At 39.8% G+C, this 12,148-nt stretch overlaps 2 protein-coding genes across 4 annotated transcripts; both read left to right on the top strand.

The window, feature by feature from the left end:
* Positions 1–72: 72 nt before the first annotated feature.
* LOC111587383 (uncharacterized) lies at positions 73–1,933 on the top strand. The gene is made up of 2 exons (XM_035942474.2): positions 73–259; positions 776–1,933. The coding sequence occupies exon 2, from the start codon at positions 785–787 to the stop codon at positions 1,688–1,690; it is 906 nt and encodes a 301-aa protein (XP_035798367.2). The 5' UTR covers positions 73–259; positions 776–784; the 3' UTR covers positions 1,691–1,933.
* Positions 1,934–3,491: 1,558 nt separating this feature from the next.
* Positions 3,492–11,526, top strand: LOC111587384 (protein FAM240B). Of its 3 annotated transcripts, none has more exons than XM_023297314.3 (3): positions 3,492–3,651; positions 5,342–5,463; positions 11,227–11,526. In XM_023297314.3, the coding sequence occupies exons 2-3, from the start codon at positions 5,342–5,344 to the stop codon at positions 11,336–11,338; spliced, it is 234 nt and encodes a 77-aa protein (XP_023153082.1). In that variant the 5' UTR covers positions 3,492–3,651; the 3' UTR covers positions 11,339–11,526. The 3 variants fall into 3 exon arrangements, with proteins under 3 accessions (XP_023153082.1, XP_035798371.1, XP_035798372.1); XM_035942478.2 differs by having other exon boundaries at positions 5,322–5,463; XM_035942479.2 differs by having other exon boundaries at positions 3,495–3,651; positions 5,325–5,463.
* Positions 11,527–12,148: the final 622 nt, after the last annotated feature.

Below are 12,148 nucleotides of genomic sequence, written 5' to 3'. Positions count from 1 at the left end.
CTGTCCTCAACTGCTCCTGCAGGAATTCAATCAAACAGTAGATTCTGCAGAAAGGAGGAACAAAGCAGAAGGAGGATCAGGATGATTGACGAGGGAAAGTTTCACAAACATTTCTGAAGAAAACCACCCGTCACACCTGGTTATTTCACAATCCACACCAGCATCTGTGTCTCCTATATAAAGGCAGCAGACTGTGAGTTAGAACAGCAGCATTCATCCACCAGGTGACTTCATCCAGCCAACCACTGTCTGCAGATACGTAAGTGTTCAACTACTCACTGATCATCTCCTGCTTCTCTTTACTCTGACTGTAGAATGGTTACAGCTCAACATCACAATGATTGAATACTGCTTGGTCAAAACAAGTCGTAGCAAATGGAAGGTCTCATTTTTACCTCCATTTTATAACAGGATCATCTTAGAACCACCATTCCTTTAGCGACACAATCATTTTCTGTTACAGTCACATTTTAACACTTCCAAATGTAGCTTACACAGTAGCTGTGAAATGCTCAAAGCTGCTTCTAGAAGAAATGGAGCTGAACAATAATCAGAATTCTTCTTCAGACTGTGACTCCTGGATGGATGTAAAACTTTGTTTCATTAAAGTTGCTGTAGATAAAGAATCAGATGATTGGTTTTTCATGGAAAGGTCCCTATTGCTGTTATTATGGCCTGAATAAGTCAACTGTCAGCTGTTCTATATGAAATGTGAAGTAATGACATGTGAAATTACTGTATTCACTCATGAATCCTGTCATTTTATTTGCTGCAGGAAGACAAAATGTCCCAGTACATCACTGACCTCCAAGTGTCTCTGGATGAGACTGAGGAGAATCAACTCCGTGCTCAAGGCTTCATCAAATCTGATGTAGATCTGAACAAAGGAGCTGGAGGAAAACACACCTACCTCTGGTACAAGACAGGTAGCTGTGGAGCCATCACCAGGATCCAGTTTTCCTTCACCGATGCTATGAGTGAGGGCCTGAGCAGGGCAGGGTACCACAAGATCCCCAAAAACCTCAATGCTGGAGCAGGAGGAGACTGCATCTATCTGTCGTTCTTCAAGGGTTCTTCAGAGTACCATGTTCCCATCGTGGACCTTGGAGGCTCTTATGACGATGAATCCCAAGACCGAGACGTCTCTACAGTCAATGTAGCCCAGAAATCTCACTGTACGACCCTGTCCTGTGATCTGAACCAGGACGCTGGAGGACATCATCTCATCGTGTGTGTGATAACCCCGCGGCCAACCTACATCTGTGACATCGTCGCCACCGTCAACAACGAGGGAGACAAGTACTACTTGTACAACGATTACATCCGTGTTGGTGTAAACACCAACAAAGGAGCAGGAGGGGACTCCATCTACATCTGGTACCGTAAGACCACGAGGCCTGAGGAGGCCATCAAAGACCTGCAGGTCTCCACCAATGACCACGAGTATGACGAGTTTATGTCCCAGGGCTATAAGCTGGTGAACATCAATCTGAACAAGGGGACCGGAGGAAACAATGTGCTTCTGTGGTACAAGAAAGATGGCAGCAGCCGCCTCATCAAAGACGTCTCTGTGATTGCCTTCGACAATACTGATTATAAATGTAGGAACAAGCCTGTTGAAGTCATCCAAAAAAACCTCAACGCAGGAAACTGCTGTGCACCTGAGCTGTTCCTGTGTTACTACTACTGATGTCACCATGGCGACAGAGCTGAGCATGCTCACTGAGCAGAAACAAAAGAATCCAAAATATTTCTGTTGAATCTCTTTAAGTTTTCTCCTGTGATGAAACCATGAAATGTGTTAAATCACTGTGATCTCAGAAGTTTTATTCCTCAAACATGTAGAATCAGTCAACCTGTGTGTTCTTCATTGATTCTGTTTCTCTTCAGTCTGACTTTCTCTGATTCAATAAAGTCTCATCTGCATCTCAAATATCTTCGTCTGCTCATTCAAGCTGTTGAATGAGATCAGATGAACCTCATCAAACTGTATCCAGCTTTAGTCTGTTCTGGGCCCAAATATCCCCCGAGGTAGAACCTAGTCTGGGCTGGTTGATGCCTCCCGCTCCACTTCATACCCCCTTGTGTTTTTCACACATAAACCTGTATTTAAAGGTACACAATTTAATAACAACATGAGTTTAAAAACAACAACAAGCTACTGCAACATGACAGACTAACATCAAATTAAAAATAAAATAGTTTTCAGATTTCACAACCTGGGCAACACTTTTTGTCACCAATAATACTTCTGAACTACTTTGTCTATTTAATACCAGAAACCTTGCAGAGAATGACCATATAAATCTCCTACAGACTGAAAATGATGTCTTCACATGTCTTTAGTATTGGATTATTATGAAATCAATACTAACCATTGATCAGTTTGACTATGTTTTTTTTAAAAAAAATTAATTCTGTGGATATTTTCTGGTTTCTTTCCTCTATGACAGTAAACTGAATATCTTTGGACAAAACAAGACATTTGAATAAACACTGATCTACATTTATTAGGATTTTCTCCCATTTTACTGAGCAAACAGCTGATTGATTCATCCAGAAAATAATACTGATTAGTTGTAGCTCTAGAACTCTTTATTCATCTTTATTATGTTGTGGGGACCGTGTCTGACCGCACAGTCACAGTGTGAGGTCTGAAATTTTTGTGGGGACCTCAAACCTGGTCTCCACAAACCTTATTTCAGATTCAGATTCATGGGTTTAAAAAATGCCCTGTGAAGTTTTCTGACTCATCTGATGTAAGTTAAAATGTTGGCAGAATAATTTGAAACTTCCCCGAGTTTGATTAAAAATGTTTCCAAAATGACAAAAGATTCGTCAGATGATAGAAAGGTGAGACAGGATGATAGAGGGGTGAGACAGGACAGAGGGTGAGACAGTAGAGGGTGAGGCAGTAGAGGGTGAGACAGAGGGTGAGACAGAGGGTGAGACAGGACAGAGGGTGAGACAGAGGGTGAGGCAGTAGAGGGTGAGACAGGACAGAGTTTGAGACAGAGGGTGAGACAGGACAGAGGGTGAGACAGAGGGTGAGACAGAGGGTGAGACAGAGGGTGAGACAGAGGGTGAGACAGGACAGAGGGTGAGACAGAGGGTGAGACAGGACAGAGGGTGAGACAGAGGGTGAGGCAGTAGAGGGTGAGACAGGACAGAGTTTGAGACAGAGGGTGAGACAGGACAGAGGGTGAGACAGAGGGTGAGACAGGACAGAGGGTGAGACAGGAAAGAGGGTGAGACAGGACAGAGTTTGAGACAGAGGGTGAGACAGGACAGGGGGTGAGACAGAGGGTGAGACAGGACAGAGGGTGAGACAGGACAGAGGGTAAGATAGAGGGTGAGACAGGACAGAGGGTGAGACAGTAGAGGGTGAGGCAGAGGGTGAGACAGGACAGAGGGTGAGACAGAGGGTGAGACAGGACAGAGGGTGAGACAGAGGGTGAGACAGGACAGAGGGTGAGACAGAGGGTGAGACAGGACAGAGGGTGAGGCAGAGGGTGAGACAGTAGAGGGTGAGACAGCAGAGGGTGAGACAGCAGAGGGTGAGGTAATCAGGGTGAGTGAGTCGCAGACAGAAACAGATCGGAGGTTTTATTTTCCTGCAGACTGACGGAGGATCAGCTGGAGTCACTGAAGGTTTGTTCTGTTCTTTAATATTTCTCCTGATCGACTGTATTGATTATTGATCATACTGATCAATTAGATTCAATCTGATGTTTAACTCCAGTTCATTAGGACAGAAACTCTGATGAGACTCTAGAAGAAAATCTGTAAAAATAAAGTAATGAATACATTAAAAATGACATAAATTTAATACTGAAAACCGGTAAAATAACAGAAATATATCAATAAATCTGATATTTATCTGATTGTAGTCACAGTAAAAGAAGAACTTGGCTGTTTTTGAAAAAGAAAACATGTAAATTACAATATAAATATAGTTGAGTAAGAGGCTGACTTCTGGTCACACATTGAAAAAAACATTATTTATTTAAATACAGATTGTTGCTGTGGACATTATTGAGTTTTGCCTGTTTTTTTTTTTTTTAAACAACTTTTTGTTTACAGTTTTCTGTCATTCTGCTGGATGTTATCTAACATTTAACAAAACTGGGAAAATCTATAAAATAGCATTTAAAACATTTATCATTTTCCCATCCTTTCAATATTTCATGTTTCTTTTAAATAACACATAAAATAATAATTAAATAGCATTAAAGCTATTTTCAGCTGATTTAAAGACAGTTAAGTAAGAGGCAGATTTCTGGTCACACACTGAAAAAGAACATTTATCATTATTTTTTATTTATTTATTTTCAAATACAGACTCTTGATGTGGACGTTACTTGCAGTATTTTTATGTATTTATGAACTGATCGATACATAAACAGAACAACTAAACTGTGCAGACTTCAGTGAATTAATGTGGCTTTATTATTATTTTATTTATATATTCATTTTATAACTGTGTGCATATTAAACCCAGCAGACTTCAGTGAATTAATCCGATTTTAGTTCATTATTTATCCGGTGATCAATAAACTGACAGAGGATCAGTTCTCTACTACAGAAACCTTTCTGAATACCTTATTTCTGATAATCAATGACTGACTGATTGCAGCAGTGAAAAATCAAATGGAGTCAAAAGATCAAAATAAAAAAACACATTAAACTACAAGAAGCTGCTTTAAAACACATTTTATTACAGCTGATATATTAATCTCCTGCCTTTTTTCATTTACAGGACAATCAAAATTAAATTTAAGCACAAACTAAAGTCATTTTAAAGATGAGAAGATTAATATGTGAAGCACGGTGGTGGCATCATCATGATGTGAAACATGGTGGTGGCAGCATCATGATGTGAAGCATGGAGGTGGCAGCATCATGATGAGAAGCATGGTGGTGGCAGCATCATGATGTGAAGCATGGAGGTGGCAGCATCATGATGTGAAGCATGGTGGTGGCAGCATCATGATGAGAAGCATGGAGGTGGCAGCATCATGATGAGAAGCATGGAGGTGGCAGCATCATGATGTGAAGCATGGTGGTGGCAGCATCATCTGAATTTCATAAATGAGTTCTTTTACTGTGTGACTGTAGAATCAGATAAATGTCTTATTTACTGATATATTTCTGTTGTTTTACTGTTTTTTACTGCCAGATGTGAGTCTTTAAAGTCTTTATGAACTGATGGATATGAACAGGTGATCAGGTGTTAGCCTCAAGAGGAAACAGACTGTTGATGTTCTGGTTCATATTCAGGTGAAACTGACAATCTTTCTGGTGTGTTTCGGTGTTTTCAGCAGGATGTTTGTGCTTTCAGATGAATCTGGCTCTGATCCACAACCGGCTTCACATCAAGACGTTCTGGGAGAAAAGAATCGACACTCAGAGTCGACATGAGGACAGCGAAGAGCAGAGGAAGAACCAAAGTGCCTTGAACAAGTCAGTAAACACATCTATTATCACCTAACGCCTATAAACCATGGAGGTTTGATCACTTTTTAATGGACTTTTCCATCATTTCTGAGCCTCAGAACTTCATCAGTCCAGCAGATAGAACCATGACATTTAGGAGGAGAAACACATCTGAGTTCTGGGAAAAACTGCAACTAAAATAACGAAAAAAGCTGGAAAATGAAAAACGGCCAGAATTACCACGAAAAGGACCAAAACTACCACAAAACTGGTGGATATGTGACAAAAACCTAATTTAGCATAATAAACATGCAAAACAATGACAAAAACTCTAAAAATTACCACAAAAAGACACAAAATCAGCCAAAAAAGAGCCGAAACTACCATGAAATGTTCAAATATGCTAGGAAAAACACCCAAAATCACCACAAAAAGGACCAAAACTATCATTAAAAGTACCGAAATTACCACAAAACAGGTGAAATTACAACAAAAACTCAAATTCGGCACAAAAAAATCAACCAAATGAGATAAAAGTTCTACCTTCATATTGTGAATATTTCTAGAGTTCCAGGACCTTGAAGTCCATAGAGGAGAACGTCCCTTGGAGAAAGTTCTACAGTAGACCTCCCCACAACTTGACAGTTGTGGGTAGGTCTACTGTAGAACTTTCTACAGGGGATGTTCTGGATGTTCTCCTTTCCTGCTTCCAGTCTTTAAGTTTATTCTCACATTCCAGGGCCTTGAAATTTTTGTTGTTTGTCCACAATGAGCTAAACTTTACCAAAATACCTCTAACTGATCCAGATTTTCTCTAAAGCGTCCCACAATAACAAAAAATTGCAAAAAATGACAAAGAAACTCCAGAATACCTGAAACCTTTCAGAAATTTAACAGGAAAACGTCAAAATTGGGTCAAAAATCATCAAAAATGACGTAAAAATTGACTAAAATGACATAAAACCTTGCTTCACATCACGATGCTGCCACCTCCATACTCCATTCACCAGAGAAAACTTTAAAAAGTGCATTCTGGGTAAATTTTAAGGCTCATACCAGCATGTTGGTAGGTGGTTGGTCAGAACTATTAGAGACGATGGACGAAGAAACCAGAATTATTTATAGACAGGATTCATTCTATGGAGAAACTATTGTCTAAGTCCATTAAAAAGTGATAAATCCTGACCTACTTCTATGGACTTCAAGGACCTGGAACTCTGGAAATATTCACAATATGAAGGTAGAACTCTGATCAATAATAAAGTTACTGGAGATGAAGAACGAGATGTTCTGAGGAGGTTTAGGAGGAACTGCAGTTGATCGGATTATATTCAATAAACTGATAATCAACTAAATTCTCTCATATTTTGGGGCCTGAATGTTTCCTGGCAGATCTATTTCTGCTTTGAAACGATGAACAGTGTGAATAGAAGCAGCCCTCTGTGTTGAGTTTGAGGCTGCCGTGGATCAGAACCAGAACTGGTGACCCGTCGCTGAGTTTCCACCAGAGAAGCTCTCATTTCTCCAGGGAGATAAAGCAATAGAAGGGCTGATGTAATGCTGCCTCCGGAGTGTTGTGTGCTTCATTTATTCAGACCGAGATGAGTTCAGGTTACAGACCGGCTGCTGTTTCTGCTCGTTAGTGACCATCATCATGTGTGAGACCTTTAGCGTGGCTCGGTCCGGTCTGGTATGTCTTGTAATGAGACGCTCTGTTTTTAGACGTGTCTATTTGACACACGCTCACATGTCCACAAATCAGCCAACATTCATCCTCACTCTGACCTACAGCGTGTTCAGGACAGATTACCATCTTCATCAGACTGCAGCATCAGACCTGGATACCAGACTGAAACCTGCAGGGCTTCAAACGTCCACACGAGGCTCCAAAACCGAGTCAGACCTTCTTAAAACTCTATGTTAACGTGTTGAATTTACAGCAGAAATACACATTTTTACAGTCAGATACAAACAATAGTTTTGGGCTCTGCAGATAAGTTCTCCATTTGTGAAGCCTGTACAGGAAGTCATGTTTTCATCAACTTACCAGTTTAAACTGTACTAAGATATTCAAATTATTTTAAAAGAAAGCATTTGAAGCAGATCCTGCTAGAAATAAAAAAAACATTCATCTTAAAAAAAAAAAAAAAAGGCACTTCACATTTCTATTGGATCTGGAAGGTCCAGTCTCTGGTGGATCTGAACTCCTGGATAGAACCACACCATGAAAACTACAGAACCAAGAAACTCTGAGAAAACATTGTTGAAAAGCATCAGTCAGGATAATAGAAGAACATTTCCAGGTTCCTGAAGATCTCCTGGAGTCCAGTTAAACCCATCATTAAGAAATGGAAAGAAGATGGAACATGAATAAATCTGACTGGAGCAGGACGTCCTCAACACCTGAGAGACTAGAGAGGGAGGCCACCAAGACTCCTATGACTCCTCTGAAGGAGAAAGAGACTAGAGAGGGAGGCCACCAAGACTCCTATGGCTCCTCTGAAGGAGAAAGAGACTAGAGAGGGAGGCCACCATGACTCCTATGACTCCTCTGAAGGAGTTCCAGCTTCAGACTGTTCATCCAACAACTGTTGTCTGTTCTTCACCAGTCAAAGCACGGTGGTGGCAGCATCATGATGAGAAGCACGGTGGTGGCAGCATCATGATATGAAACATGGTGGTGGCAGCATCATGATGTGAAGCACGGTGGTGGCAGCATCATGATATATGAAACATGGTGGTGGCAGCATCATGGTGTTCCTCAGCAGCAGCTCCTGGTAGAGGGTAAATGAAATCCTGGAGGAAAACCTGATGGTCTGAAGAGAAATGAGACTTGAGATCAGTTTTCCATCAGAAATGGTTTAAAGACAACAAAGTGCTGCTGAGGTGTTTTTCTCCACTGGATTGTCTCATTAAACCTTCACCTCTCACCAGCTATTAGCCCGATCCCTCCTAACCCTGGCCTTCTCTCTTTAACCTCCCACCACCTCTTCAGCTAATCCTGCTGCTCTCCATTACCCTGTAGGCCTAATCCTCCTGCTATGGGTGCCGTGTATCGACTAATCCTCTGGATATCTGTTACCACGGACCCTCAGCCTCCCCCTCAGCCTCTAACCCCCACTGCAGCCCCGATAATTGTGGCCGTTATGTGCGACCAGAGCAGACGCTGGAAAAATGTGTTGCAGCGAGCCGAGGTGATAATCTGGCAGCGATGAGTGATGGAGGCCAGCAGGACAGACACTGACACCCAGGACCGATTTAGAAGATAATTCTGATCTAAATATTCTGCTGAGAGTAAACCTATAACTGCTATAACTGGAGGATGATGCAACACTTCATCTTTACTCTGAGAGCAGATTTAATGTTTGAGCTGAAACAATAAACCAGACAGTTAAAATGTTCCTGCTTCTCACACATGGAGAGTTTGGTCAATTAATTGACTTTACTTTGTAGAAACCAATTTTCACTTTGACATGAAAGAGTTTAGCAAATTTTTCACTACTTTTAGCTACCTATTTATTACATTTAGCTAATTGTTCACTGTTTAGCTACTTTTTTGCTAAGTTTAGCTAATTGTTCATTATGTTAAGCTACCTATTTGTTACATTTAGCTAATTATTCACTACTTTTATCTACCTATTTGTTACATTTAGCTAATTATTTACTACTGTTATCTACCTATTTGTTACATTTAGCTAATTGTTCACTACTTTTATCTACCTATTTGTTACATTTAGCTAATTATTCACTACGTTTAACTACCTATTTGTTACATTTAGCTAATTTTTCACTACTTTTAGCTACCTATTTGTTACATTTAGCTAATTGTTCACTAATTTTAGCTACCTATATGTTACATTTAGCTAGTTATTCACTATGTTTAACTACCTATTTGTTACACTTAGCTAATTATTCACTACATTTAACTACCTATTTGTTACATTTAGCTAATTTTTCACTACTTTTAGCTACCTATTTGTTACATTTAGCTAATTGTTCACTAATTTTAGCTACCTATATGTTACATTTAGCTAATTATTCATTATGTTTAACTACCTATTTGTTACATTTAGCTAATTATTCATTACATTTAGCTACCTATTTGTTACATTTAGCTAATTGTTCACTATGTTTAGCTATCTCTTAGTTACTTAATTTTTGTGGTCATTTTACAGATATTTTTCGGTCCTTAATATACAAGTTTCTTTATTTTGTTGTTTTTTACACATTTAAATTGTAAATTAGCACTTTTCTCATCTACCGTCCGTCTGTCCATCTGTCTGTCTGAGGTCAGGAGGATTATCAGCAGCTGACAGAACAAATGGAATAATCCAGAAAACTCGGCAGGGAGGTGGCAAAGAGTCTCTGAGAACAGCTGAGCGTCGGCTTCGGTTTCACCAACACATGTCTCACGTACCGTCACGACTTCCTTTGTCTTTGTTTTATTGTCCTGTAGACTCACGGCTTTCTATCTCTGTGAGGATTTCAACTGTCCTCAACCTAAAATTCATTTAAGTTCAGGTTCCACATTCAGCCCAATATGACCTCAAGCGGACCAGACCAGTAAAACCACAGCAATACAACCTGTAAATAACCACAACTCCTAATGGTTCCTTTGTTTTAGTGCAAAAATGTTCACATTTAAGGAATCATCTTTTTACAAAACATCAGGAACAACCTGAAATTTCTGAAGAAAAATAAATTCAAAGCATTTAGTCACAGGTATCTGGAACTGAATGACATAGTATTTTACTTTATGATCAAAACGACAAAAATCAGACAAAAAAACAACAAAAACAATACAAAATATTACAAAACTGACACAAAATGACAAAAGTGGCACAAAGCAAAACAAAAGAGACCAAAAAAATTGAAAAAATTAGAAAGCGGCCAAAAAATGGACAAACAGAAATTTGTCAAAAAACAAAAAACAAAATGACAAAAACATGACACAAATGACAAAAACATGACACAAATGACACAAGACAGACAAAAAAAAGACAAGAAAACAACAAAAACAAGACAAAATACTACAAAAATGAGGCACAAACTGACAATCTAGTATTTTACTTTATGATCAAAACAAGTTGTCATGGTCTAGAAATTATTTTAAATTTATAGTTTTATAAAGTGGTTTCTTTAAATTTTACACTTTACTAAGTTATCCCTGCAGGCCGGATTGGACCCTCTGGAGGGCCGGTTTTGGCCCGCAGGCCGCATGTTTGACACCCCTGGTTCAAACTGTCTGAACTGTTTTATTGGCTTCAGTGTGAAGTTTAAAGCTGCTTTAACAGCTCAGATCAAACCATCGACCTGCTAAGAAACTCTCTCTTATTTCCACTGAATCTTGAACTCATGAATCCAACAAGTGACACGAAACAATTTGAGTTCAAGTGTTGACAATGACCACAAGTCATGTGACACCAACATGGACCTTCCTATGCTAGCAACTAGCATTCTTTAGCTAGCAAATAGCATTTTGCTGATACCAACTACCATTCCTTGTTCTTGTTGTGGTTTGCTCTCAGGTCCATACCATTTCTTTTCAGAGTGAACAAACTAAAACATCATGAATATATCTGATCTCTGAAAGCTCTGATCTCTTGTTGCAGATTTTATACCTAGATTTACAGGAATTTGCAGTTTCAGAATAAACCTCTGAGCATGAACTTCTGAGAGAACCACTGGACTCATGATGATTTGACATTATCATGAGTCCAGTCTTGGTTTTACCTTCATTCAGGTCTCGGTTCCTGCTCACCAGTTGATGAACCATCCTGTGTGTTTCAGGCTGAGGGGGGAATGGCTGGTCCGTCTGGAGAGTCGAACCAAACACCTGAAGAACCTCAACGACAACTACATGAGGAAGGTGAAGACGGAGAAATCAGCCGACCAGACTTGAATCACAACCAAACGAAGACTCGTTTTATGGCTCTAATCCAGGTTGTTTCCTCCTGACTCGATCCTTGCTGGTGTGGAAGCTCTTCTGATGTACGTCTGCTAAATGAAACTGTAGAACTTTAAGCAAAGAACCATTTCCTTCATTCTGCTGTTCAACACAAATAAAGAGATGTTAGCAGACACCTCAAACTCTGTCTGAACTGTTGTTTTATTGGCTGCGGTGTGAAGTTTAAAGCTCAGATCAAACCATCGACCTGCTAACGAATTCTCTTATTTCCAGCAGTTTTCTTTCATCAAATGCTGCCTTCAGACTGAATCGTGAACTCATGATTCCAACAAGTGATACAAAAAAATTTTCATTAACAACAGCTACAAGTCATGTGACACCAACATGGATGTTCCTATGCTAGCAACTAGCATTCTTTAGCTAGCAAATAGCATTTTTCTGATATCAACTACCATTCCTAGGCTAGCCACGACCATTTATAGGCTAGCTACTAGCATTCCTAGTTTAGCAAATACCGTTCATAGGTTAGTGAGTAGATGTCTAAGGCTCGTGACTAGCATCCCTAGGTTAGTCACCACAATCCTTGGGCTAGAAAATATTATTCAAGGCTAGCCACTAGTGTTCGTATGTTAGTAAGTTGCATTCCTAGATGAGCAATTATCACCCTTAGCTTAATGGCTAGCCTTCCTAGGCTAGTAAACAGCATGATTAAATGCTAGCAACTAACATTCCTAGGCAAGATACTTCCCGAAGCAAGTAATTTGAATTCCTCAGTTAGCAACTAGCGCCCAAAGGCTAATGGCT

The sequence above is a fragment of the Amphiprion ocellaris genome, chromosome 6 (genome assembly GCF_022539595.1).
Source record: "Amphiprion ocellaris isolate individual 3 ecotype Okinawa chromosome 6, ASM2253959v1, whole genome shotgun sequence".
Taxonomy (NCBI): Eukaryota; Metazoa; Chordata; class Actinopteri; family Pomacentridae; genus Amphiprion; species Amphiprion ocellaris.
Note: the sequence above shows the minus strand (reverse complement) of the source record. Positions and strands in the feature narration are given on the sequence as shown.

What these genes read in the sequence shown, in the direction of transcription:
- LOC111587383 (XM_035942474.2), top strand. Translation starts at nt 785, where the DNA reads ATGTCCCAGTACATCACTGACCTCCAAGTGTCTCTGGATGAGACTGAG.
- LOC111587384 (XM_023297314.3), top strand. Translation starts at nt 5,342, where the DNA reads ATGAATCTGGCTCTGATCCACAACCGGCTTCACATCAAGACGTTCTGG. An exon ending in AACCAAAGTGCCTTGAACAA is followed by an intron (nt 5,464 to 11,226) that starts GTCAGTAAACAC and finishes TGTGTGTTTCAG; the next exon opens with GCTGAGGGGGGAATGGCTGG.